This window comes from Narcine bancroftii, chromosome 13 (assembly GCF_036971445.1).
Source record: "Narcine bancroftii isolate sNarBan1 chromosome 13, sNarBan1.hap1, whole genome shotgun sequence".
Lineage (NCBI taxonomy): Eukaryota > Metazoa > Chordata > Chondrichthyes > Torpediniformes > Narcinidae > Narcine > Narcine bancroftii.
The window spans coordinates 76333659-76357555 of NC_091481.1; the positions used below are offsets into that span (position 1 = coordinate 76333659).

Below are 23897 nucleotides of genomic sequence, written 5' to 3' on the forward strand. Positions count from 1 at the left end.
CTGCTCAAATTTACCACATTGTCATTGTAGAGGACAGCCAACAATGGACCAAGCCCTGATCCCTGAAGCACACCACTGGTCACAGGACTCCAGTCAGAGAGGCAGTTATCTGCTACCAACCTCTGGCTTCTCCCACAAAGCCAACGTCCAATGAAATTTACTACCTCATCCTGACCCTTCTTGACCAACTTTTCATGCAGGACCTTGTCAAAGGCCTTGCTATTGAATTGCAAGCTAACCTGACTTGTTAATTTCCAAAATGAATTAAATATGTATGAGAGAGAGGGAAATGGTTGGCCTTTGTAGGACAAAATAGAGTATTGCATCCAATTGGATTGGCGTTCAAAGAATAATTACTTTGGTGATGGCCCAAATTGCCTCTCTTAAGCTGTAGATTTCTAAAATCTGGGCTGACTTCACATTGCTGAATGGACAGCAATAACCCACTCTCCAGAAAAACTTGCAGGAATCCATGGAATTCAAATTGACATTGGATGGGTGGAATGCACTCAAAGCAATTCTGTTATTTCTGGTGCATTCTCAATTCGCTGAGCAATGGAATGAAATATCAGATGGAATTTCTATTCCTAGTTGCTACTTTGGCCCCTTTGCATCTGGAAATATCACATCTGTTCAAGGTAATTAAAGAAAAGCTTGAATTTTCACAGCACTTTTCCTGTCTCTTGCAGGAAATCCCAAAGTGCTTTACAACCAGTGAAGTACTTTTTGAAGTATGGATGTTGTTATGACATGGGAATGTATTCATAGCACCCTCCCATAGCAGCAGTGTTTCAATGAACAGGCTATCTATTTTAATGACAAGAATGAGGTATAAATATTGAGCAGGACCCAGGAGATGACCATCCCCCCCCGCCCCAACTCTTTCACTCCACAAGATCGCTTTGCCCATCTGGAGAGTTGCAAACAGCATGGTAACAACCCCTCCTGGTCCACCAGTCCGTGCTACCCATTTAACCTACAATTCCAGTATGTTTCGAAGAGTGGGAGGAACCAGGAGCACCTAGAGAAAGCCCACATAGCCACAGGGAGAATGTACAAACTCCTTACAGATGTTGCCGATTCGAACCCCGGTCGTTGGTGCTACAACTGAGTTATGATAACCATGCCATACTTCAAGTATCTTAAGTATGAAGTGTTGAGTGTCAGCATGTCTCTTTACAAAGCCCGTATAGAAAGGATTGCAGTTGCTTTCGTTATACATTCTCTGGATAAAGCTTCTCTGTTCATTCTGTCCTTAATGTTGGTCCTATATCTAGTTCTGTGCATGCCATCCTCTTGTTTTTTTTATACTGGGACACAAGAACTGAGTGTGATCATAACTGTTCTCCATGATCCTCCACCAAAATGTCGACTTGTGAATTTGCCAATTGGTCTGTTTGCAAGTCTGAATGCAACCTAATTTTTTTTTTCCTACTTCATTTCTATTTAGATTGTGCTGGATGAACTGATGTCAGAGCAGACCAGTTTGGAAAAGGTTCGAATGAGTCGGATCTCCAGTGTTCCAGACACCCTCTACATGGTTGACTCAAGTGTGACAGACTTTTCTCATTTTAATTCTGGATCCCCCCAGGGAGGTGATGAAAATGTTTCTGCGACTCTCTCTGATGAAGTACCTGGTAAGTGCCAGGATCCTTTATCGAGACTTGTTGCCTGACCTCCTGAGTTCCATCAGCTTCTCATTGTTCGCTGAAGGTTCCAGCCAGCACCTGCAATTCTTGTGTTCCTCCCCAGTGATGCTTAGTTATCTCTGGAAACTCCCACTTCCATCCTTGACATTTGCGTATTTACTTGCTACAACACAGACCATTGTATGCCCACCAACCCTTTATTTTTGCCACTTAACCACATTAAGGGATGACTTGCAGTGTCCGATTATTTTACCATGAAGTCTTTGGGATCTGGGAGGGAACTGGGGTACCTGGCAGAAACCCACTTGGTCACAGAATTAAAGGATTGAACGCTGGTTCCCAGAGCAATAAAGTGGCAGTAACCACCCCCTCCCTATCTCCTGTCACCCAAAGTGTCCACACTGAGGCAGGTTCACTACTGTTGGGAGTTTTATTTTCTGATGTTGTAGGGTTATTACCCTTGCTCATTTGGTTTTCATAGATCACAGGAGACTGTACCACGTTTTGGATGCCCTGCAATAGCATCACCCAAACCTGTCACCTCGCTCCTCCTTCTCCCAGTAATAGCTCCTCCAAGTTTCACATCATCCTGACTTGGAAACACTGAGCCCTCCATAATGTTTGGGACAAGACATTTTTTTCCCTTTATTTGCCCATGTGGTCCATAGTTTAAAATTTGTAGTCAAACAATTCACAGGTGATTAAAGTGCACATTCCAGATTTTAATAGAATAAAAAAATGTCTTAGTCCCAAATATTATGGAGGGCACTGTATATTGTTGATCCTTGATATACACTGGGTCAGAATCTCACCCAACAACTTTGTGAGACTTGGTCGCCCTGTGGCCTGGCCCAGCAACATGGAAAGACCACAGTTTAGGGTCCTTCTGCTACCAGGCATTGAGGGATAAGACTGGTAGGAAAGCCACTCAAACCACAGAATGGGAGGAACCCTGGGAGATCCATCACGGGCAACAGTCTTCATTCCATCGAGGATATCTACAAGAGGGGGAGTCTTAAGAAAGCAGCCTCTATCCTCAAGGATCTCCCCCCCACCCCACCCCCCACCACCCAGGGCATTCCCTCTTCACTCTACTATCATCAGGTTAAAAAAAGTACAGGGGCCTGAAGATGAGCATCCAGTGGCTCAAGGATGGCTTCTCCCCCATTTCCATCAGATTCCTGAATAAACAATGAACCACAGACACTGCCTCACTTTGACTTTTCCTTGCTCTATTTTTTTTATTTTATAAAATGTTTACATTATGATGCTGCAGCAAAACAATGAATTTTGTGATCTGTTCTTGATAATTGAACCATAGAACACTACAGCTCAGAAAACTGGCCATTTGGCCCTTCTAGTCTTTGCCAACCATTATTCTACTGGTCCCATTGACCTACTCCCATTTCATAATCCTCCAAATTTCTCCCATCCAATCTATTCTTAAAACTCAAGATCGATCCCGCGTTCACCACATCAGATTCCAAACTCCTTTCACTCTGAGTGAAGAACTTTCCCTCAGTGTTCTCCCTAAACCTTTTCAGCTTAAAACTATGACCTCTTGTATTTATTTCCCCCCCCCCCGCCATCTGTGGAAAAAGCCTACCCACATCCACTCTGTCTATACCTTATAATTTTTTTTTAATTACTTTTATATTTTTCTCCCCATTCCCCCCCCCCACCCAAAAGAAAAGAAACACCTACCATTTAATATACAACAATATTAGCATAGACAATCATTAATTGTTATTAAAAATTGCTAATTAAGAGGAGTGAATAAGATGGGAGAGGTGGACGGAAAATTATGTGGAGTAAATGTTAGATATCAAATAGTTCAGTATAATTTTCTTCATCAATTGTATTATTACCCCACATAAGTTAAATGGACTTAATCCTAATCATTCCACTAAGTGTTTTCGATGTATGAATGAAATGGGGACTTTTGTGCATTCAGTGTGGTCTTGTGAAAAAGTGGGAAGGTTCTGGAATGAACTGAGTTTATTATTAGGGCAAATTATGAAGATAAAGATACCAAAGGATCCAAGAATATTTTTACTTGGAGACATTTATGAAAAGGATATGAAATTGGACAAATACCAAGAAAAAATTTGAAGTCTTGCAATAACAACTGCAAAGAAATGCACAGTGATATCAAGGAGAGATGATTGAGACATGTTATTAAGTAGAGGGTATAATGAGATGCCAAATAGTATACATTTGAAAAAAAAATTACGTATACTTCTCATAATCTTATAAACCTCTGTCAAAAATGTCCCCTTATTCTTCTAAATAAAGTCCTAACCTGTTTAATCTTGCCAAGGCAACTTAACTCCTGAAGACCCGGCAGCAACATCCTAGTAAATTTTCTCTGCATTCTTTTATAATCTTAACCATATAACCATTTACGGAGCGGAAACAGGCCATGTCGGCCTTTCGAGTCCACACCGGTTCACTAGAACAACTCCACTAGCTCACAATGACCTTTTCCATCCAGCACGGAGCATCTCTGACCCAGTATCATTGGGTAATACAGCAAATTCTTTAATTGCAGATGAGACCCTATTCCAGGTCAAAATGTTGGCTTCTGTGTTTCCTCTGCGTTGTTCACACATCCAGCCAAATCTTATTGATATATTTTCTGTAGTTTGGCGACCAGAACGGCACACAATATTCCAAATTTGGTAGAGGTTCCATTATTGTCATGTAATACTATATTTATAATGTAACATACATAATTCTTTAACTTTGTCTACCGTAAGGAAGGCAGAGAATCGCCACTTCTCCAGCACCCGTCAAATTCATGACCCCTGGTTTACAAGACCAACGCTCTAACCACTGAGCTATCAGAGCCTCTAAGGCCTCACCAATATCCTGAACAACTTCGACATAACATCCCAACTCCTATACTCAATACTTTGATTTATAAAGACTAAGATGCCAAAAGCTTTCTTTACAACCCTATCCACCTGCGACACCACCTTCAGGGAGCAATGTATCTGCATTCCCAGATCTCTTTGCTCCTCTGCACTCCTCAGTGCCCAACCATTTACTGTGTATGTCCTACCTTGAATAAATTCTGATTCTGAGAAGCACATTGGTGCTATAAATGGTTAACGCTAGAAGGTACACAAACAAGTCTGACACTACAAATATTCATAGACTTTGCACTGTTTATCTGTGTGTGTGTGTGTGTATATAAATACAATTTTGAAAAATTCTAGTGCTGCATTTATAAATACTGTTGTATTTTAATTTTTTTTCTTGTTTCATTTTCTTTCTTTCTCTAGTGCCCCAGGTAGACGTTGCCAAGGCCATGTTTCGGCGGCTCAGAGAGATCTGGCACAGTGACCAGGTTCAGCGGGCATACGCTTTAAACATTGGTGCGGGTGCTGCCGTTACCCAGGCGGTCTATTTGCGTGTGGTCAGAGAGTTTGGCCTCCCTGATGCCACCACTGAATTATTGAAGGTAATTGTTTCATTCATTGAAGAAGGGCTATGCTTGGCAGGTTGAAGGGTTGAGGTGTCTGCAGAGTGGATAAACGATTGGGAGTTTTATAGTGGGGAACCATCTGATTAAATGGGGCAAAATGTAATTGAAATTGTGCAACTTGAATAATTAAGTTTTAAAATTGTGTTTTCTTGTGTGTGGCCACAGAACTGTTGTTGATTGGAAGAAACTGCATAATTGACTTCTGATGAGGTGGATGTAGCAAATTTTCTGTTTAATTGACCACTTTATTTGTTACATCTGCTGAATTATATTATCAGTTGTTTTTTTTTAAAAAGCCTTTGAATTTCTTCCTTACACTCACCTGAACATTCTGACTTGTGTTTGAGATGTTCGTTGCCTATGAGTGGGTCATGCTTTTGCACTAATTTGATCAAACCAGATCAAAAGAATGTTGTTGTCACAATATTAATTTTCTGTTTTTGAAATGTTAATCATTTTATGATGTACTCTTGCTGTTTTGGATTTTCTATGATCTCCCACCATTTTATCCTCCTGCCACCCCCCCCCCCCACCCCTTATGAAGATTTGATGATTTTATTATGTTGCCCTTTTTCACCTTTCCTCTCTTCACATCCTTCTCCAGCTTCCCCACAAGCCGTGAAAGAGAAATAAGAGTGGGGCGATTTGCCAGCTCTCTCTTCTTCTTGAGTGCTATCCAAAAGCAGAGCTGATTTGGAACCGAGTTACTCGCCCTGATCTCTGGGTGACATCCTCCTAATTTCATGTGGCTTTAGTTCAAAAGTAGGCCATTTGATTCTTGGGTGAATGCCCCAAGACCCCTGCTTTTCCTCATGTGATCAGTGTTATTTCACCCTCCTTTTGCCTGCGGGAACAACAGAAAATTGGGAAGAGGCTAAGATAAAATTGTCCATAATCAAGCAGGCTTGAGGCACCACAAGGCCAACTCTTGTTCCATTGGGTTCTCTTATTCTGGACTTCCTGTCCATCTCAAATTTTTAACTGCTCTGCGTTAACCCTTTATCTCATTATCTTCTCTTTTAGTCCTGAGGTAATTTGGTGAGAACGATTGGAGTTTTTTTAAACACAAAAATACATGATTGGTTGCAGCAAGATACATGATTCCCTGAAAGTGGCATCACAGGTAGGGTTGTAAGGAGAGCTTTTGGCCTATTGGCCTTCGATAGGAGGTGGGATGTTACGGTAAGGTTCTATAAGACATTGGTGAATCCAAATTTGGAGTATTGTGCAATTTTGGTCACCTAACTACAAGAAAGATATCAATAGGGTTGAAGGAGTGCCGAGAAGATTTACTGGGGTGTTGCTGGGACTTGAGGAACTGAGGAAAGGTTAAACTAGTTAGGACTTGATTCCCTGGAGTGTAGAGAGGAGATTTGATAGAGGTATACAAAATTACAAGGGCTAGAGTAAAAGCAGATAGGCTTTTTCCACTGAGTAGGTGAGATACAAAACAGATGACATGAGTTCAGGATGAAAGAAAAAAATTAAAGGGGTGTGGTAAGTGCGGGCTCAATTTTAGCATTTAACATTTAAGAAAAATTTGGACAGGTACATGGATTGAAGTTTGATGGACTAGGTGCAGGTCATTGGGACGAGGCAGAATAATAGTTGAGCACGGTCTAGAAGGGCCGAATGCCCTGATTCTTTGCTGTAATGCTCTATGGTTCTGAAGAATGGTTTGAAGTGTTGGCTTTCTTGATGTTGAATGATCTGTGTATTTCCACCATCTGTCTTTATTTCAGGTTGACTACAATTAGCTCTTTACTACGTGACTAAGTTGCCATCTTGTCCTCTTTCCATTTCAGTATCCCACCGTGTACTTTCCGAATGAACACCTGAGCATCGACAGTCCAGTTTTTGGGAAACGACAGCCAAACTCCCGTCGAGCCACCCCGATGAAGGAGACCAGCATCCAGAACTTGGACCCCTTCAGGAATTTCAGCCCCCCGCTTCCTCCCCCACCCCCTCCCTACCATCCCCCTCCATCACCCCGGAGAGAACGAGCACAGTCTGGTGAAAAGAAAGAAGATGGTCAGCCTACCTCATGCCGTGCTTTGCGTACGAACCTGCAGTCGTATTCTGCTTCTCGGACCTCGGAGCAGGCGGTTCAAGCTTCCATCAGGGCAATTAGTTGTGAGGAGCCCAGTGATGACCACCCTCTACTCGAGGAACAGGTAATTGAAACCAAATGGGACTGGGGTAGGGTGTCAGGTGCAGTTTATAGTCATCTGATTGCATAAGTACAACCCGACGAAATAGCATTCTCCAGTCCTATTCATATATACAAATTAATAAGTATTATTTACTAAATGAGAGTCTCGGATGGTGAGAGCGAGTGGTTCCTTTGGTCGTTCACCATTCTCACTGCCTGTGGGAAGAAGCTGTTCCTCAGCCCGGTGGTGCTGGCTCTGATCCTCCTGGATCTCTTTCCTGATGGGAGCATTTGAAAGATGCTGTAAGTGGGGTAGAAGGGGTCCTAATATGCCCTCTTCAGACAACGATCCTGGTAGATCACATTGATGGGTGGGGGGGGGAAGAGAGAGGGAGCTGTCAATGCTATCTATTCTACTGTACAGTAACCTCATTCTCCTGGTTACTGTGGATGATAACTTTTCAACCCCCCCCCCAAAAACTTTGTCCAGGTCCACGACAGTGCTCAATTCTTCAGCAATCGTTCTGTTTTTTTTTAAAAAAGGACTCGAACACTCTAGTTTTCTAATACTCCATTATTATTGATAAGTTTGGGAGAAGGTTGATTGCCACTTCCTTTCTGTGGGGGATACAGAAGCTCCCTAAACATACAATTACATGGGTTTGCATACCTGCTGCAATCTGACGTGACCAATCAAAAAACTCATTCTTCCCCATGTGTCAAGCATTATCCTATCAGCATTAATACCTGCATCATTATGTGAGCAAATCACATAACCAGGTTCCCCTTTCCTCGGGCATCTTTCTTGCATGTCACCCAATCTGGGGGAACTCCAGCCTATTGGAAATTTATTGGCTCGGCTGGGGCTGCCCAGCAAAGGAAGTCATGTGGCCCCTCAATCTCTAAATATTTATAACCCTCTGCATTCTTTTGCAAGCAGCAGGGCACACTTGGGCATTAATCTACACCCATCTCCACCTGGCAGACTCTTACTACCAAATTGCATTAACCTGGTTGGGGAAGCACGGCGACACTGCCTCAAAGAATAAAAGCAGGAACTCTGGTGTCTGTGTGGAGTGAGCAGACTTAAGTCATGATGGTCATGGACATGATGGGGGGAGTGTTGCGCTGAGCTGCGACTCCCATCAGCCCTCATGGGTGGATGAGGAAATTCATGGGAAGGCCAGCATCATTGAGGAAAGATTTGAGATCCTGCCTGACTGATGATCAAAGGTGTTGAAATATAGGGTTACGTGGGTTACGAACGAGATCTGCTCCTACGCCTGTCTTTAAGACTAATTTGTAGATGGGTCGGAACAGGTACATGCAGTTCTTATTTAGCGTCAGTCAAATGTTTGTTAAAAAAAAATGTACTGTTTAAAAAAAAAATTAATCGGTTCTTGAAACAGTTTAGATAGAAAAAAAGGTCACGATTAAAAGTTGACACTTCCATTTCATTAATGTCTTGTGTACCCGGAAGGGGCATTCATGAGATAACATTATGTGCATGTGTGAATTGGGGGCATAATTTGTTCATAAGTATAAGTTGGACGTTCGTAACCCGGGGACTCCCTGTAAGTGTGGAAGCAGAACACTTGTAATCCCATTGAATCTTTGGCAGGGTTGCATCTTGGAAGACTAGTCTTGGAAGGGACCCAGAGGAGGGAAACGAGGAGCAAAGAGTGGCCATAGATTTCAGTAGAACAAATCTGCGAGTGGATGGAAAAAGGCACAAATTCTGCTCTCCCCCTCTTAGCTGAGACAAGGAATAGAAACGCAGGGAGGTCACGTTGCAGCAGGGGATGGGCCACAGCTGGAGTGCTGTGTGCCTCATTCTCCTGGTTACGGCGACCTGATCGGGGAAGCTACCTTACAGGAAAGATGTGATTACCCTGAAGAGAGTTTTCTAGTCCTGGCTAGAAAACTGTAGCTATGAGAAACCATTGGATAAGTAGAATTGATTTCTTTTGAATCAAAGACGATTCTGCAGACAGTCAAGAGGAAAGACTGCTTCCATCAGCAGTAGGGTAGGGATATAAATTGATTGACAGAGGGGATGCTGTGTTATTTACTCTAAATGTGAAGTGGAATTTCATTTGTTCAGTTCAAAATTCGGTAAGCAGCATTCAAACGTTGTTGTGCAAATATAATTGTTATAGTATATTGCCACAGCGCTTAACACTTGATCCACTGTGGAGTTTCACAAAGGGGAACGTGTTTTCAGATTGGAGGTAGACCTTGGATCATAAATGCTGTACCGCCACGTCACTAATAGAAGCTGCCTTTCAAACTAGTGACCGCAATATTATTTTTTTTAAAATTTTTTATTTTTCACACTAAACCACATTGATCAAGATACACACATTTTTCTTTTCAAATAGGTACAGTGTCGTTTTCTCCCCCCCCTCCCTCTTCCCATCCCACCCTCCCTACCTCCCCTCCCATTCATTTAAAGTACAGAATCTAAGATGCATTAAACCCGTCAAACAATGTTGTCACCCAATAAAAATAAACAAGAAATTCCACTGAGTCAATTCTTTTCATTTCCTTCTCCTTCTGTCATTTTAGGTGGTAGATGTCCCCGGTAGGTTTCCTCTATTGTGTTTCATGTATGGCTCCCATATTTGTTCGAATATTGTGATGTTATTTCTTAAATTATAGGTTATTTTTTCTAATGGAATACATTTATTCATTTCTATATACCATTGTTGTATTCTCAAGTTATCTTCTAATTTTCAGGCTGACATAATACATTTTTTTGCTACGGCTAGAGCTATCTTAACAAATCTTTTTTGTGCTCCATCCAAATCGAGTCCAAATTCTTTGTTTTTTATGTTACTTAGGAGGAAGATCTCTGGGTTTTTTTGGTATATTGCTTTCTGTGATTTTATTTAATATCTCTAGTGACCGCAATATGATGCATCTCGGCAACTGGTGAGTGTCAGGCGCTGGGCTTTTGTTTCAGGAGTGTTTAAAAGGCAAGTGGAACAAAGATTGGTTGTGGTCTAGCCTACAGATAGAGATTGCAGCATATAAAATGAAGGGAAGCTCAAGCGGAGCGGCCATTGTGTGAGTGGCCCAGTTTAGGAGAGGGGATTTAGAGGTTGGCTCGAGAGGCTGAGGATGTGCAACAGGTCAGATCTTTGCGGAGTAGCTAAGAGTAGGTAGTGGAGATGGCAACTAGTGCAGTGGAATGGTCTGGTTGCAGAAAGTGGCAAAGTTTGGAGAGCACAATTGTGCTTGATGACTACACCTGCCAGATGTGCATCCAGCTGCATCTCCTGACAGATCATGTAAGGAAAGTGGAGCTGGATGAACTCCAGATCATTCAGAAGGCAGAGAGGAATAATAGGCGTAAGCTATAAGGAAAGTTACACCCAGAAGGCAGGTAACTGGGTGATGTTAGGGGAGGGAAGGGGAATGGCCATTTTCTCAACAATAAGTATAATGTTTTTGGTACTGTTGGGAGGGGCAAGTCATAGTTGTCAGATCTCTGGCACAGAGTCTGTACCTTCGGCTAAGAAGGGGAGGAGAGCTATAGTGACAGGGGAAAGGAAGCATACATTAGATTTTGGAAGGGGTCATGAGAATTGTATGGTAGACTGGAAGGAACTTAAGAAAAGACAGACGTGCTAGAAGGGGGCAAAGGAAGGCCTTGGTAGGTAGGATTAGGGAAAACCATTTCTACGTCGAGAGTGAAGCTATAAAGCAGGTGACATGTGCCTGGGGGGGCGGAGGAGGCTGGGGAGGTCTTAAATGAATACTTTGCTTCAGAGAAAAGGGCCTGAGTCAAGGTGAGGTCAGAATAGAATACTTCTGTGCGCTGGACCATGTTGAGATTAAGAAAGAGGAAGTGCTGGCCATTTTTAAAAACGTTAGGATTGATAAGTCCCCAGGACCAGACGAGATATACCCAAGTTTGCTATGAGAAGGGGAGCGGTGTTGGTGAAGATCTTTGCATCCTCTTTGGCCACAGGGAAGACGCTGGAGGATTGGAGAATGGCACATGTGGTTCCCTTATTTAAAAAAAGGTATTGGGGAGAATTCTGGGAATATTGGACCAGTGGTGGGGAAACTTGCAGAGGCTTCTTAAGAACAGGATTTACAACCATTTAGAGAAGTACAGCCTCCTCTTGGACAGTCTGCACAGCCCTGTGAGAGTACCTCACAGGCCTAATTGTTTTTTGAGAGGGTAACAAAAGAAATTGATGAAGGTAGGGCGGTAGGTGTGGATATAGATTTTAGTGAGGCATTTGACAAGGTCCCCCTTGGGAGACTCGTTTAGAAAGTCATGAGCCTTAGGATCATGGAATCTTGGCTGTGTTTATTCAGAATTGGCTTGCCTATAGAAAGCAGAGTCGCAGTAGTGAATGGGAAGTATTCTACCTAGAGGTCAGTGACGAGTAGAGTTCTGCAGAAATCTGTTCTAGGAGCCCTACTCATTGTGAAATTTTTTTTTAAATTAACGACCTAGGCGAAGAGGTAGAGGGATGGGTCAGTAAGTTTGAGAATGATAGGAAGGTTGGAGGGGCTATGTTGAAGTTTGTCACAGGTTACACCAGCATATAGACAGGATGCAGAGTTGGCAGAAAAATGGCAGCTACATGGTTAATGGTAGGATACCTTCACAGTGTGCAATAACAGAGAGACCTTGAGGTCCAAATCCATAGATCTCTCCAGGTTGACACGCTTCATTTGTTGGTGGATTTGTTGGTGGTTTTTAGGTAATGCTGTAGCTTCATTAAATCCTCATGTGAGACTACGCTTGAAATATTGTGTTCACTTCTGGTCATTACAGGAACGATGTGGAAGCTATGGACAGAGTGCAGAGATTTACCAGAATGTTTCCTGGATTGGAAAATCTGTCTTATGACACATTTGTCTTACCCAGGACAGGAGTAGCAAACACCAGAGGACATCTGTACAAAGAAAAGGGGAGATATCAGGGGGAGTTTTAAAAATAAAAGAGTTGTGGAATGCCTTGCCAGGGTGGCATTTAGAAGACTCTTAAACAGGCATAAGGATGAAAGAAAGATAGAGGGTAATGCAGTCGGGAGAGTTTCTTTCTTGCGGTAGCCACATTGTGAGCCGAAGGGCCTGTACTGTGCTGTTGTGTTCTTGTGTGGTCTCTAATGGTACAGCAGGGTGACACATTGGCATACAGTGTTACAGCACCAGTGACCCAGGTTCAAATCTGACATCTGTAAGGAGTAAAACATGAGAGTCTACAGACACTGAAGACTGAAGTCAAAGCACAATTGCTGGAGAAACTCAGCAGGTCAAACCGTGTCGGTGTCTTTTGAATCACAATAAAATCTTCAGCTGCGCACACACTTCTAGTCAATTGCCCCATTTTGTTTTTCTAAATTTAAACATACAGCACAGTTACAGGTCCTTCAGGCCCATCGCCCATGCTGCCCAAATAGCCCAATTAACCTACAAACCCCGTATATTTTTGAAGGGTGGGAAGATACTGGAACACCCAGAGGAAACCCACTCAAACAGGGAAAGCATACAAACTCCTTACAGACCATATAATGTTTAAATTTAGAAAAACAAAATGGGGTAATTGACTAGAAATGTGTGCGCAGCTGAAGATTTTATTGTGATTCAAAAGACACCGACACCTCATAGTGTAGTTTCACTTTGTTCCTTAACTCTGTTAACTGTTTTACATTGCAGAGTTCCAAAAGCTTGGTGAAGGACTTGATGCCTGACATTGCCATGGCAGCCACTTCAAAGCAGCATTTGGCCCCCAAAGACCCCGAGCTTTGCAAAGGTGTGCCTGAGGCAGGCCGGGACCTGGCAGAGCACAGCACAGAGTCTTCTGAACCCCTCTCCTCCAACCGTGGCATCGGCAAGTACAGTCTGAGGAAGAAGAAACATTCTCGAGGGCAGAAAACCCGAAGGCACGTGGACTTTTGGAACTACCCTGATTTTTATGACGTTTCTCCAGAGGATTCTTGCCAGCCATTCCCCTTGTCCCAGAGGTTGCCCAGCCCGGCTCCATCCCCATCGAAAGGTCATGCCTTGTGCCAGGATTTGAAGAATAACTCCAGGCCGGCCACTGGCTTAAAGCCACCCCATTTAAACCCAGCATCGCCCTCAAAAAGGAAAGAGACCTTGAGCAGTGAATCCACAGACACTCATGAGAAGCCTGACCTCAAGAGGACTTCAGTAAATCTTGACTTACCATCTACAGTAGAGGTTATCCATTGTACTGCCGGCACAGATCTAACCCATGGTCTGCCAGCTCATGAGGAAAGATTATTTGATGTACCTCAACCGTTTGGAAGGCCTGACCAGCAGCCAACTTTGGAACCAGCTGATTATAATGCCTTTGCTGGTGGGACTTTGATAGGGACAGACTTGATCCATGGGTTGCCAGCTGAGGAACAGAATCCCAAGCCCAGACATGTGTCGCCAGGGAAATGCTCGTTCCTCACTTGTGGGCCACCGTCATCTCAGCTGAGGCAAAGAAATTCTCCCCAGACCGTCGTAAAATCAGACAACTTTACTTCACCAGTACCTACCTGTTGCGATTACCTGTACCGGAGGGCTGGCTCTGAGACTGCGATGACAGCAGATTTAACTTCTAGTCTTCCTACCAGCCCCAACGTGCCGTTAATCTCTGTTATTGAGGACACCTCTGGAAGACTAGCTGAGGCGAGCCACCTCTCACCGTCAAACTGTTGTATCAGCCATAGTGTGAGCTCCAAGAGGCAGCCAAACAAGGCTGAGGCTAGAGACTTTCCATACAAAAAGTCAGCTCTATAAATCTGGCATTGTTGTTTCCCTTTTGTATTTTTTTTGCATTTCTCTCTCTTTCTCACTGTCCCTCCCTGCCCCCCTCTCGCCCTCCCTGCCCCCCTCTCGCCCTCCCTGCCCCCCTCTCGCCCTCCCTGCCCCCCTCTCGCCCTCCCTGCCCCCCTCTCGCCCTCCCTGCCCCCCTCTCGCCCTCCCTGCCCCCCTCTCGCCCTCCCTGCCCCCCTCTCGCCCTCCCTGCCCCCCTCTCGCCCTCCCTGCCCCCCTCTCGCCCTCCCTGCCCCCCTCTCGCCCTCCCTGCCCCCCTCTCGCCCTCCCTGCCCCCCTCTCGCCCTCCCTGCCCCCCTCTCGCCCTCCCTGCCCCCCTCTCGCCCTCCCTGCCCCCCTCTCGCCCTCCCTGCCCCCCTCTCGCCCTCCCTGCCCCCCTCTCGCCCTCCCTGCCCCCCTCTCGCCCTCCCTGCCCCCCTCTCTCTCTCATCCAAAGGGTGCCCACGAAACAAAAAATTATGGTGCGATGGAAATTCTTGTGTGAATTTGGTCAGATTTAGCCAAGTGGCATATCTGACTGCAGCTATATTTTTGTTTGGTGAGAAGGAGTATTGGTTAAGTCTGAGTAACATAAGCTGTTAAATTGTGGTTAGATTTGCAGTGGGCTGGACTTGCTTTGTGCTTTTTTTTTCCATGGTGGGCAGGAAGAGTGGCGAGGGAGGGATAATCTGAGGGAAAGCTTAGTTTCACCCATTCCAGTACTTGACCAGAAGGCACGATTAGAATGTGCTGAATGATGGACAAGTAGAGTGGGAGCAAGAAGTCCCGTGTCAGGGTTAAACGGGGCTAAAGCAAAGGTGACAATTGAGGAAGATGGAAAAGTTAGGCATAGTCACAAGGAACCAAAATTTTAAATTTGGAGTGAGGGGGTGGGGGTGTTGTTGGTTTGCAAGTAAGTTTCTCTTTAATTCCGGTCACGATCATGTTTTTTTTTTGCTTTATTGAACTAGTTTTCTAAATGAAGTGAATGATACTTGTGTAGTCAGCACTTGCTTCCCTGCATGGCAGACATTAAAATCATGAGAATTGGCTCTGCAAACGACCCGAAAGTAAGAAGAATCCCAAATTTGACTCCAGCTGCGTGCGGTCAGATGAATGGCATCCTCTGCCGGAGGAAGGAAGGAGCAGTGGAGATCCCGTGCACCAACTCTCCGCACCAGCCCCTCATAGGCTTTAATCAGGGCATGCCCGCGCCCATGCATTTGAGCTGCATAGAAATGCAACAAAATAACCCCCCCCCCCCGCCCTTGATTTGGCCCGGAGGAACCTCCCATTGAAGCAGCTCCAAGCTGCCGCTTTATCCTATGGAGGAATGAATATTCAGGAGGAGGGGAGTAATGAGTAAAATATTGTCAAGGGATGGACTTTTAATTTCATCAGTTTTCTGAAGTCATCTGCAAGGAACTAGGCTGGAAATGTTTTTGTTTGTAAAATTATGAATTCTTTAAATCTGGAGGCTGTACAATAATTTAGTTTCTCTGTATGTTAGACTTGAACCCCACCCACTTGTCACCGTAGCTTTGTTAAATTGCCTATGGCAGACTGCCCAGGCTTTTCCAATGATGCGGAGCATTTGCAATGTTTCATCACCGGGTGATGTGGTAAATCGAGGGGATAGGATTGAATGCATTGCGCACAGGAAGCAGATCAGGTTGAGAATAGGGCTGTATCATTGCATGTTAGTTATGAGACCGGTGACAGCACTGGAAATTCCCTCGCACCTGTTATCTTGTCCCAGGTCTCATCTTTTTGAGACTCTTTCCTCATGACCTTAACTGTCTTAATTTGCTTCTAAACTGCTTCTGAGAGGCTGTTTCTATATAGGCATCTTGAAGTTAAAATTATGTTTTGAATATATTTTTATATGATATATCAACTGTGCATCTACAAGTTGACCATCTTTTTCTAAAACATTTAGTCTGTTTGAATCCCCCCAGCTCTGGTCTTGAAGAGGTCATTGAAATCGTGAATTTTTTAAAAAATTTAAAATAAAAAGATTTGATTTGAAATCTCACTAGAGAGCCAGGATTTTGTTCCGAGGCTATTAGATCGTCAGATACCTGTGCAACAATTGGCCAGATCTTGAGGCATGACCCCTTGACTGACTACTTGCAATGGCACCAAAGACGATGATGGAGGCCTGGTCTTGATTGTTCATTGTTAGCATGTATTTGGAATGAAATGAGGCAGAAATGTACCAGTTCATGCCATTAAAGTGGTTGCCAAGACCAAAACCGACTGTGTACTTAGTGAAGGAGGTTGGATAATCACTCAAGAAATTAGATTTGTTTTCCTAATTCATAAATGACGTAATCAGTATTTAAAATGTGGATAGCTCCGAAAAATGGTGGGGTTGTGGAACAGGGGAGTATCCCGCTTCACTCTCGCTCCAGGGAAGAGGGATAACAATCTAATGGCATTAGAGTATATTTTTGCGCAACTCCCCCTCCCCTCCCATTCATTTCAAAACACAAAACCTGTGTGCGGTGCCAGTTTCCTCTAGTTTGAGTTGAGGTTGCCCCCTGGGGTTGTTCACCACCTCTAGAACTCCCTTCGTTGGGTCCATCGTCAGTCACTGGCACCCTGTGACTGATCCCAGTTCTTGCAAGATTCTGTTTACCCCCCCCCCATCAACCTGTCCGAGAAACCCCTTACTTTCTTACCCCACCTTCCACTCCAGTATTCTCTGCATTAACCATCATCAGCTCGCTGCATTTTGTATTTCACCCTCATCTGACAGCCACAGAGCAAGTCCTTGCACCTGCCTTCACACCCTTGTAAGATTTGTTTTCCCCACTTCCTTTTTTTTGGAGAGTCAAGAGTTATCTCGTTGATAACCCCATGCTAACCAAGTCATTAATGTGGAGCCGTTGTGTTGTCCCAGAAAACACAAGCTTTCCAGTGCCACTGAAGAGCAGTAGCATAGACAGATAAACCTAAAAGTATTTATCCCATCTTAATAGGTGTTTGATTTCAGCTTGGCATGAATTGGCTCTTCAAATAATTCCATCTATGCGCTCTTCATTATTACAGCCCCAGTGACCCTGGTTCAAATCAGCCACTGTTGATAAGGAGCTTGTACGTTCTCCTTGTGCCTGCATGGGTTACTCTGGTTTCACCCCACTTTCCAAAGATATACAGGTTTAGTAGGTTAATGGGTTATATGAGTGTATTTGTGCAATGCAGGCTTGTGGGCCAGAAGGGCCTGTTCCCATGCTGTACCTCTTAAAAAAAAAATTTTAAATGCATCTTACCTACGTAATCATGTACGAGAATAAATTCTTCCTTGCCACAGTATCGAACTCGCCTTTTTTCAAAATTTCCCTTCAATTGTATGTCAACAGTGATTGATGGCACCAAAAGCCCATCTCTGAGGGACCACCTGTATAGCATTACCTGAGAAATGTTTCTGTGGGTTGGTTTGATCTGAATTCGTTCTAAGGAAGGGGAAGAGCAAAGGGATGGATTCCATAGGCAACGTTTGAAGAGAAACAAAACCTGCATGTACTGGAACCTCGAGCTGGGTGGGGGGGGTTTCAGCGGGGCAGATAGTGTCCATGGTCTGTCAACGTTTCAGGTCAGGAACCTTCATTAAGTGGTGAAATACATATAGGAAAGTAGCTGGAGAGGGGTCAAGTTGACAGGGTATTGGTCAGAAGGGGAGAGACCATGGGGGAAGAGTTGGAGATCGAAGCAAGAGGTAGAAACAGTGGAACCAGATAGAAGTGGGAGTTGTCTAAAATTAGGAAAATCATGCTGTTATGTTTAGGGCCGTCTAGGGGAGAATAGCCTGTTCCTCAAGTTTGGAATTTTGATGACCTCCCATGTATGTTCCTTGAGGTGGAACATCATTTGGCCGAGGCAGGCGTTGGCAACAGGCCCCTCTAACCCAGTACGGTAAGAATGAATAGCAGGTTTGTGTGGATAGCCGGTGACCCACTGTGGCTTTGATAAGGAAAATGTGTTTTCCATTCAGTCTTCTGATCTTTTTTTTGCAATTGGAGAGAGTAATAAAAAAAAGAATTGCCCTTGAAGCAAATGCACGTTTTGTATTCTTGACGTGTTGAAGAGTGTAACTGGGAAACACCAAGTTCTTGCCCTTACCTGAGGTGTTTTGTCCCTACATTGATCACTTTTTGATTGCAAGTGCTGGTTCTGTCATGGAACCGTCCCTCTTCGAACAAAAAAAAACAAGAAGACAGCGATACTGAAACATTTTACAGAGATTTGCCATACTTGGCCACGATCTCTAACCCCCTCCCCACTTGCTCTCTCTCAACTTCTGTGTACAATTCTGCCTCTGGCAAATATGCCTCGACGGTGAAATTGGGGCTCTTGAAAGTGAGCTAGTGTTTCTATCTTCTTGCTAGAGGTGATGTTACCTTTTTTGAAATATTTTGCTTATCATTTTAAATATAACCAAGCAGCAATCGTATAAAACATCGAGAGAACCCCCTCCCCTCTCTACAAGTCATAATAAACCAAGAAAGAACAAAGAAAAAGAAACACACAAAAAGCATCCCACCGTTAGTGCGTAAACATATGGAGACACAATAATACCACATCTTTAGAGGTCTACTGGCTAGCCAGTAGCGACCGTAACCCTATATTGGCACCAGTGAGGTACCTCTATGCTTTAAATAAGGCTGCCAGATTTTTAGGAAGGTGGTTCTTGAGATTGTATGTGACCTTTTTCAAGTGGGATTTGGCTATTGATCTCCAAAGACGACCTATCCATGAGTAGATGGGAGTCAGACTTCCATGATACTGCTATGCATTTCCTGGCCACACATAAGGCAATTTCTGTGAATTTAATTTGAAAATTAGTTAATGAAGGTGATGTTACTTTAAAGCAGAATAGAATTGTCTAATCACTCCCAGGGAAATAGAAAGGGGGTGACCCAGAAGACTAAGCCATCTATCTTTAAATGCGGGGAAGTCGAGCAGCTCCTTATAAAATCTGAACGTAACCAGAATATTGTTTGATTTTGCTCTCCACGATGTGGGAAGAGGTATTGGGGCTTGGAGTTTTGAGGATTGCCGCTGGAATGGGGGACTGCAGTTGCAGGGGTAATGTTTCTCCAAATAGCACAACCAGAGGGGAGATCCGAGAGAAGCAGGATTAAATAGAGAGTGGGAGGAGGTTCCCTTCGGTCAAGGGGTTGAGGACTGGAGGTCACAGGTATAAAATGGAGGAGGAAAGAGTGACAGGAGGGAAAAACCTCTCTTCCGAGCACGTAGTTGGAGAGGGAATGCAGTGTCTTGGATGTGGAGGAGGCTTGCATTGTGGCTTTCAAGAGGGATAATTAAAACTTGCAGGGCTTCAGAGAAAAGACTGAGTAATGTAACTAGAGATATGATAGACTGAATGGTCTTCCATGCTGTAACCATTTCTGTGGGTTACTTTAGGATGTCCATTTTCATGTCATCTTCTCTCCCACTTAATCCATTGATGCCACAAATGCTGAGGGGGTTTGAGGAGAGATCAGGACAAGAGGGAAGTGGCTTCCTGTTGGTGTGATGAGCTTTGATCCTCAGGGGTGGCTCATTGCCAACTGCAAGGGACCTTCCTGGCTCTGCGTGACTGAAAGGAACACCAGGAACTTGTCCAACTCCTCGAGCCCATTCCACCAGTCAGTTCCTTCACGGTATTTGCCATGAGAGTTGTTACAAATTGCACTGCCGTTGTCATACAGTGTGAAACTAGACCCTTCAGCCCAAATTCCCTGTGCTGACCAAGTTGGATTCTGAGCCAGTCGCACTTGCCTGCATTTTCTCCGCCTTCCAAGTCCTTCCTCTTCCTCTTTTGCCTCCCGGGCTGATGACCAGTGATTGGCAGACCACTCAACAGCAGTGGGTGCCACTGGATATCGGAGGCAGGACCTCTCTCTCCCTTGCAATCAAAGTTCCCTCTAATCTTTAGTGGTCAGTGCGCGGAAAAAAAAATCTTATATTGTGCAAATTGTTTCCATTCACTAAAAGTCGGTGCGCACTGAACGCTTGTGCAAATGTAAACTTGAAACGGTCTCTAGGTAATTTTGGCCTCTCCTGGCTAATAAAACGGTATTGGGATGTTTTAATATCATTCAAGAATGATTGCATTCCAAGTTCTAAGCTAAGAGATTATTTTCAATAACTCTAATTGCTACATCATTTGAGGTAACTGACCTTTCGTGCGCCCATTAATTTCCTTTGTGTGTTCGTCGCAAAATGTGCGGGCACGAGCACAGCTGAGAGGGAACTGTGCTTGCAACCCAGCTCTGCTTTCTTGGAATATGTGTTAAGATTCGAGCCAAAGGCCCAATGTGCAGAGAGGGGTTATGAACAGGAGGAGGTTTATTGTTGAATTGATGGCAAAGAGGAAGAAATAGTGTCAAAACCTTAAACCAGTGGTACTCCAATCTTTTTTCTGTGACCGCACACATACCACCTTAACTTGTATTCCATCCGAGGAAGCCATAGGTGCCCTGTGGTTAGTAAGGGATTACTGAGGGTAGGTGAGTGGGGGGGGGGGGAAAGAAATTGAGAACCACTGCTCTAAATCCTTCCTCTCCATATAGCCACCCACATGTCTTCTAAATGTTGTGATGTGTAAACGTTTCCTCATTAAGCATTGAGAAAACAGACCCTTCAGCCAAGCACATCTAAGGATGGTCCCATTTGCATTTGGCCTCATCCCTCCAAATCAATGGTTCTCAGCATTTTTTTTTCCAATCACCTGCCACCTTAAATAATCCCTTACTGCTGTAGGTGCTCTGGTTAGTAAGGGATTACTTAAAGTGGTAAAGTGGGGGGGGGGGGGCGAGTTGGGAACCGCTGCCGTAAGTGTCCCCTGTTCCTTGGGCGTGCATTGCCAAAATCGTTTTGTTTCTACAGAGCAATGAACGGTTCTCATTGAAACTATTATCTACCAACTTTAAAATCAGCTTGGTGGTTGATGCTAAAAGTGCCCTCCATGGAGCCACTTATAATGGCCTCCCCCCCCCGGTTATATTAATGTTACTGCTTCACTAGTGATCCAACTGGGAAGGGGTTAATTGAATTCCATTGCTCATGTTTGTACCAGTACCATCTGCTTTCTATTTCATCATTTTAGGTTTACCATTTCATATGTATGTTGACTGAATCCCAGCTCACTTGTATGCCATTATGTATACTGAGTTGTACCTTTGTAAATTTCCCCATGCATATAATATTTCTTCTAAATCTATTTTTCTACAATAGTAGACGTGTCCAGTGTCAATTAGGGGAAATAACAGAAATTGATTTTTTTTTCCATCCAAATAGTAAGTTATTTATGTACTTTAGTTGCTTGGATCTTTCTAATGTCTCAAGGATAATAAATGTATGAAAACTCTGACAGCTTGTCTGTGTGCTCTGTTTTGAACTGGCTCCCATCCCACGCTGGATTTGATGTCTGTCGTGCTGGGCTCCAGCATTAAAAGCAGCATCTTCCTTGTTGATTGTAACACAGGAGGCCATTTGTCTCCTCTGGTCTATGTTGGATAGCAGTCCCATTTCCCCCCCCACCAAACCAAGATCTGAACTGAGTCGGTGGGCTGAGGAATGGCGGATAGAGTTTAATTCCGATAAGTTTGGTAAATCAGCCCAGCGCAGGGTTTGCTCAGTGAATGGTAGGGCCCTAGAGAATGTTGGTGAGCAGAGAGACTTGGGAGTCCAGGTTCATAGTTCCCTGATAACGGTTGCACAAATAGATGGCTCAATGTCCAGGGTGTGCATGTTTAAGGAGCACCTGAGGTTAGAACTGTACCTGGGTCTCTAATTCTGCTGAGGCATAACACATAGGAGCAGAACTAGGCTATTCAGCCCATCAAGTCTGCCCCACCATTTAATCATGAGCTGATCTATTTCCCCACTCAAGCCCCACTGTCCAGCCTTCTCCCCATAATCTCTGAAGCCCTGGCTAATCAAGAACCTCTCAATTTCACTCAGCAGTGGCTTTAGTAACTGCACCACTGCACAGCTTCTAATGTTACAAGCATCTCTCTGCCTCCACATCCCAAAGGCAGGGTCAGAAAGCCACTGGGCGCAGACTGGGAGATCACTTCGTTGAACACCTCGGCTCTGTCCGCCACAAAAGCGTGGAGCTCCCAGTGGCCACTTGTTTGAAATCCCCGTCCCATTTCCTCGCTGACATGTCTGTCCATGGTCTGGTGCACGGCCAGACCGAGACCATCCGCAAATTGGAGGAACAACACCTAGTCTTCCATCTGGGCCCCCTCCAACTGGATGAAATTAACATGGACTTCTCTGGTTTCTGGTTAAATCCCCTCCCCACCTCCATCTTCATCCCCGTCTCCTTTCCTTTAGTTCTGATTCTCTCCCCCTTCTGTCTCCTTTCACAGAGCCAAAATTAATTCTCTTTCCTCTTATCCATTTGTCTGTGGGTCTGAACTCCTCCCCCTTTCTCTCCCCAGCCTATAATTCAGAAGCCTGCTTTTTGTGAAACGTCAGTAATATATCTTTACCTCCTGTGGGTGCAGTTGAGTTCCTCCAGCATTTCTATGTGTTATTGGTAAATTAAATGGCTCTACACAATCCCTTATCCAAGTGAGTGGCAAAGCAATCAAAGGGCAGTTGAGGGGTATTTGTGAGTGAGGGGGAGTGGGGTTGCATGGTTGGGAACCTTCTGATCCAATGGACCGATTAACCTCTTCCTGCGTGTTGATAAGTAAACCACTGCATCCAATGAATAATTAAGTCATTGAGAGACTATATTGTGGGCATTATAATGCACTGCTTTTTCCCTATATCCAAAAAGCTTGGGACCAGACACTTCTCGGTTATTGGTTTTTTTCTTTTCAGGAAACGGAACAATGGCTTTAAGCTGCTCAGTAGCAACACAGAATATTTGTATCAGCAGGTTAAAACAGCAACAAAAACAACAACAGGCTTTCTGAGCGTGAAATGTTTACGTGCCAAGAAAACCACTCGATCTCTGCTTACCATGAGAGCTCCGCTGTTATTTCAAATGGCTCCGTCAGAGCCCCACATGGGCAAGTTGAGTGATTTGTTTTTTTTGTAACGTTCATGTTAGCACCACAAAAAAGTTCAGTTAATGGATTATTTTGGTTAACGGAACTTCGGGTAAGAAGAAATGTACTGTAACTGATTATGTTCAGTGGAAAGGGATGGGGGGAGGTGATTACCAGCTGCAGAATGAGGGCAGCACATTTATTCTTACCACTTCTTAAGCAAAGAAGCATTTTTAAGATTCTACTGTGATATTAAATATATTTTGTGATTGCAGTGTACCTTTTAAGAACGTTATTATTCATTAGATTTCTTCCTTGAGATTAGCATGGTTAACAAAATACTATTACAGCACCAGTGTGCCGGGTTCTAATCTGGCGCCATCTGAAAGGATTTTGTACATTCTCCCCATGTCTGCATGGTTTCCTCCCTCCCTCCAAAAGGTACAAGGTTGTAGGTTAATTTGGGTGTCTTTGGGTGGCATGGTTTTAACTGGGCAGAATTGCCTTTTACTGTGTTGTAAATAATTTTTAAAAAAATTCTCCAATATGATGTCTGACTTGGTCATTATAGCAGAGTGCAAGTTGAGGGCTCCAGACTGTGGTCTAGGTGTGTGGTTGGAGTCAGGGGCGGGTGGTCAGGAACATGGGTGGGCTTGCATATTTCTAACTCCCTTTAAAATCCGTGGGTTCACTGAAAAGTTATTGAAACGCGCAAGTCTGCAGATGCTGGGATTGTGGGAAAAACACGAGGAACTCGGGCCGATCTTTTCAGTGTTGAGACAAAGCTAAGATATTTC

The 23897-nt window shown here is 44.1% G+C and overlaps 1 protein-coding gene across 4 annotated transcripts in view; it reads left to right on the forward strand.

The window, feature by feature from the left end:
* The window catches only part of LOC138748521 (BTB/POZ domain-containing protein 7-like), a 77263-nt gene extending 53751 nt beyond the window's left edge, over positions 1 to 23512 (forward strand). For 3 of the 4 annotated variants that reach the window (XM_069908870.1, XM_069908869.1, XM_069908871.1), the window contains 4 exons: positions 1451 to 1637; positions 4937 to 5115; positions 6945 to 7313; positions 12974 to 21464. In XM_069908870.1, coding sequence (XP_069764971.1) covers positions 1451 to 1637; positions 4937 to 5115; positions 6945 to 7313; positions 12974 to 14068 — 1830 coding nt within the window. In that variant the 3' untranslated portion in view covers positions 14069 to 21464. Of the gene's footprint in view, positions 1 to 1450; positions 1638 to 4936; positions 5116 to 6944; positions 7314 to 12973; positions 21465 to 22988 lie in introns of those variants that run through there. The other variant, XM_069908872.1, reaches the window with a different exon arrangement.
* Positions 23513 to 23897: the final 385 nt, after the last annotated feature.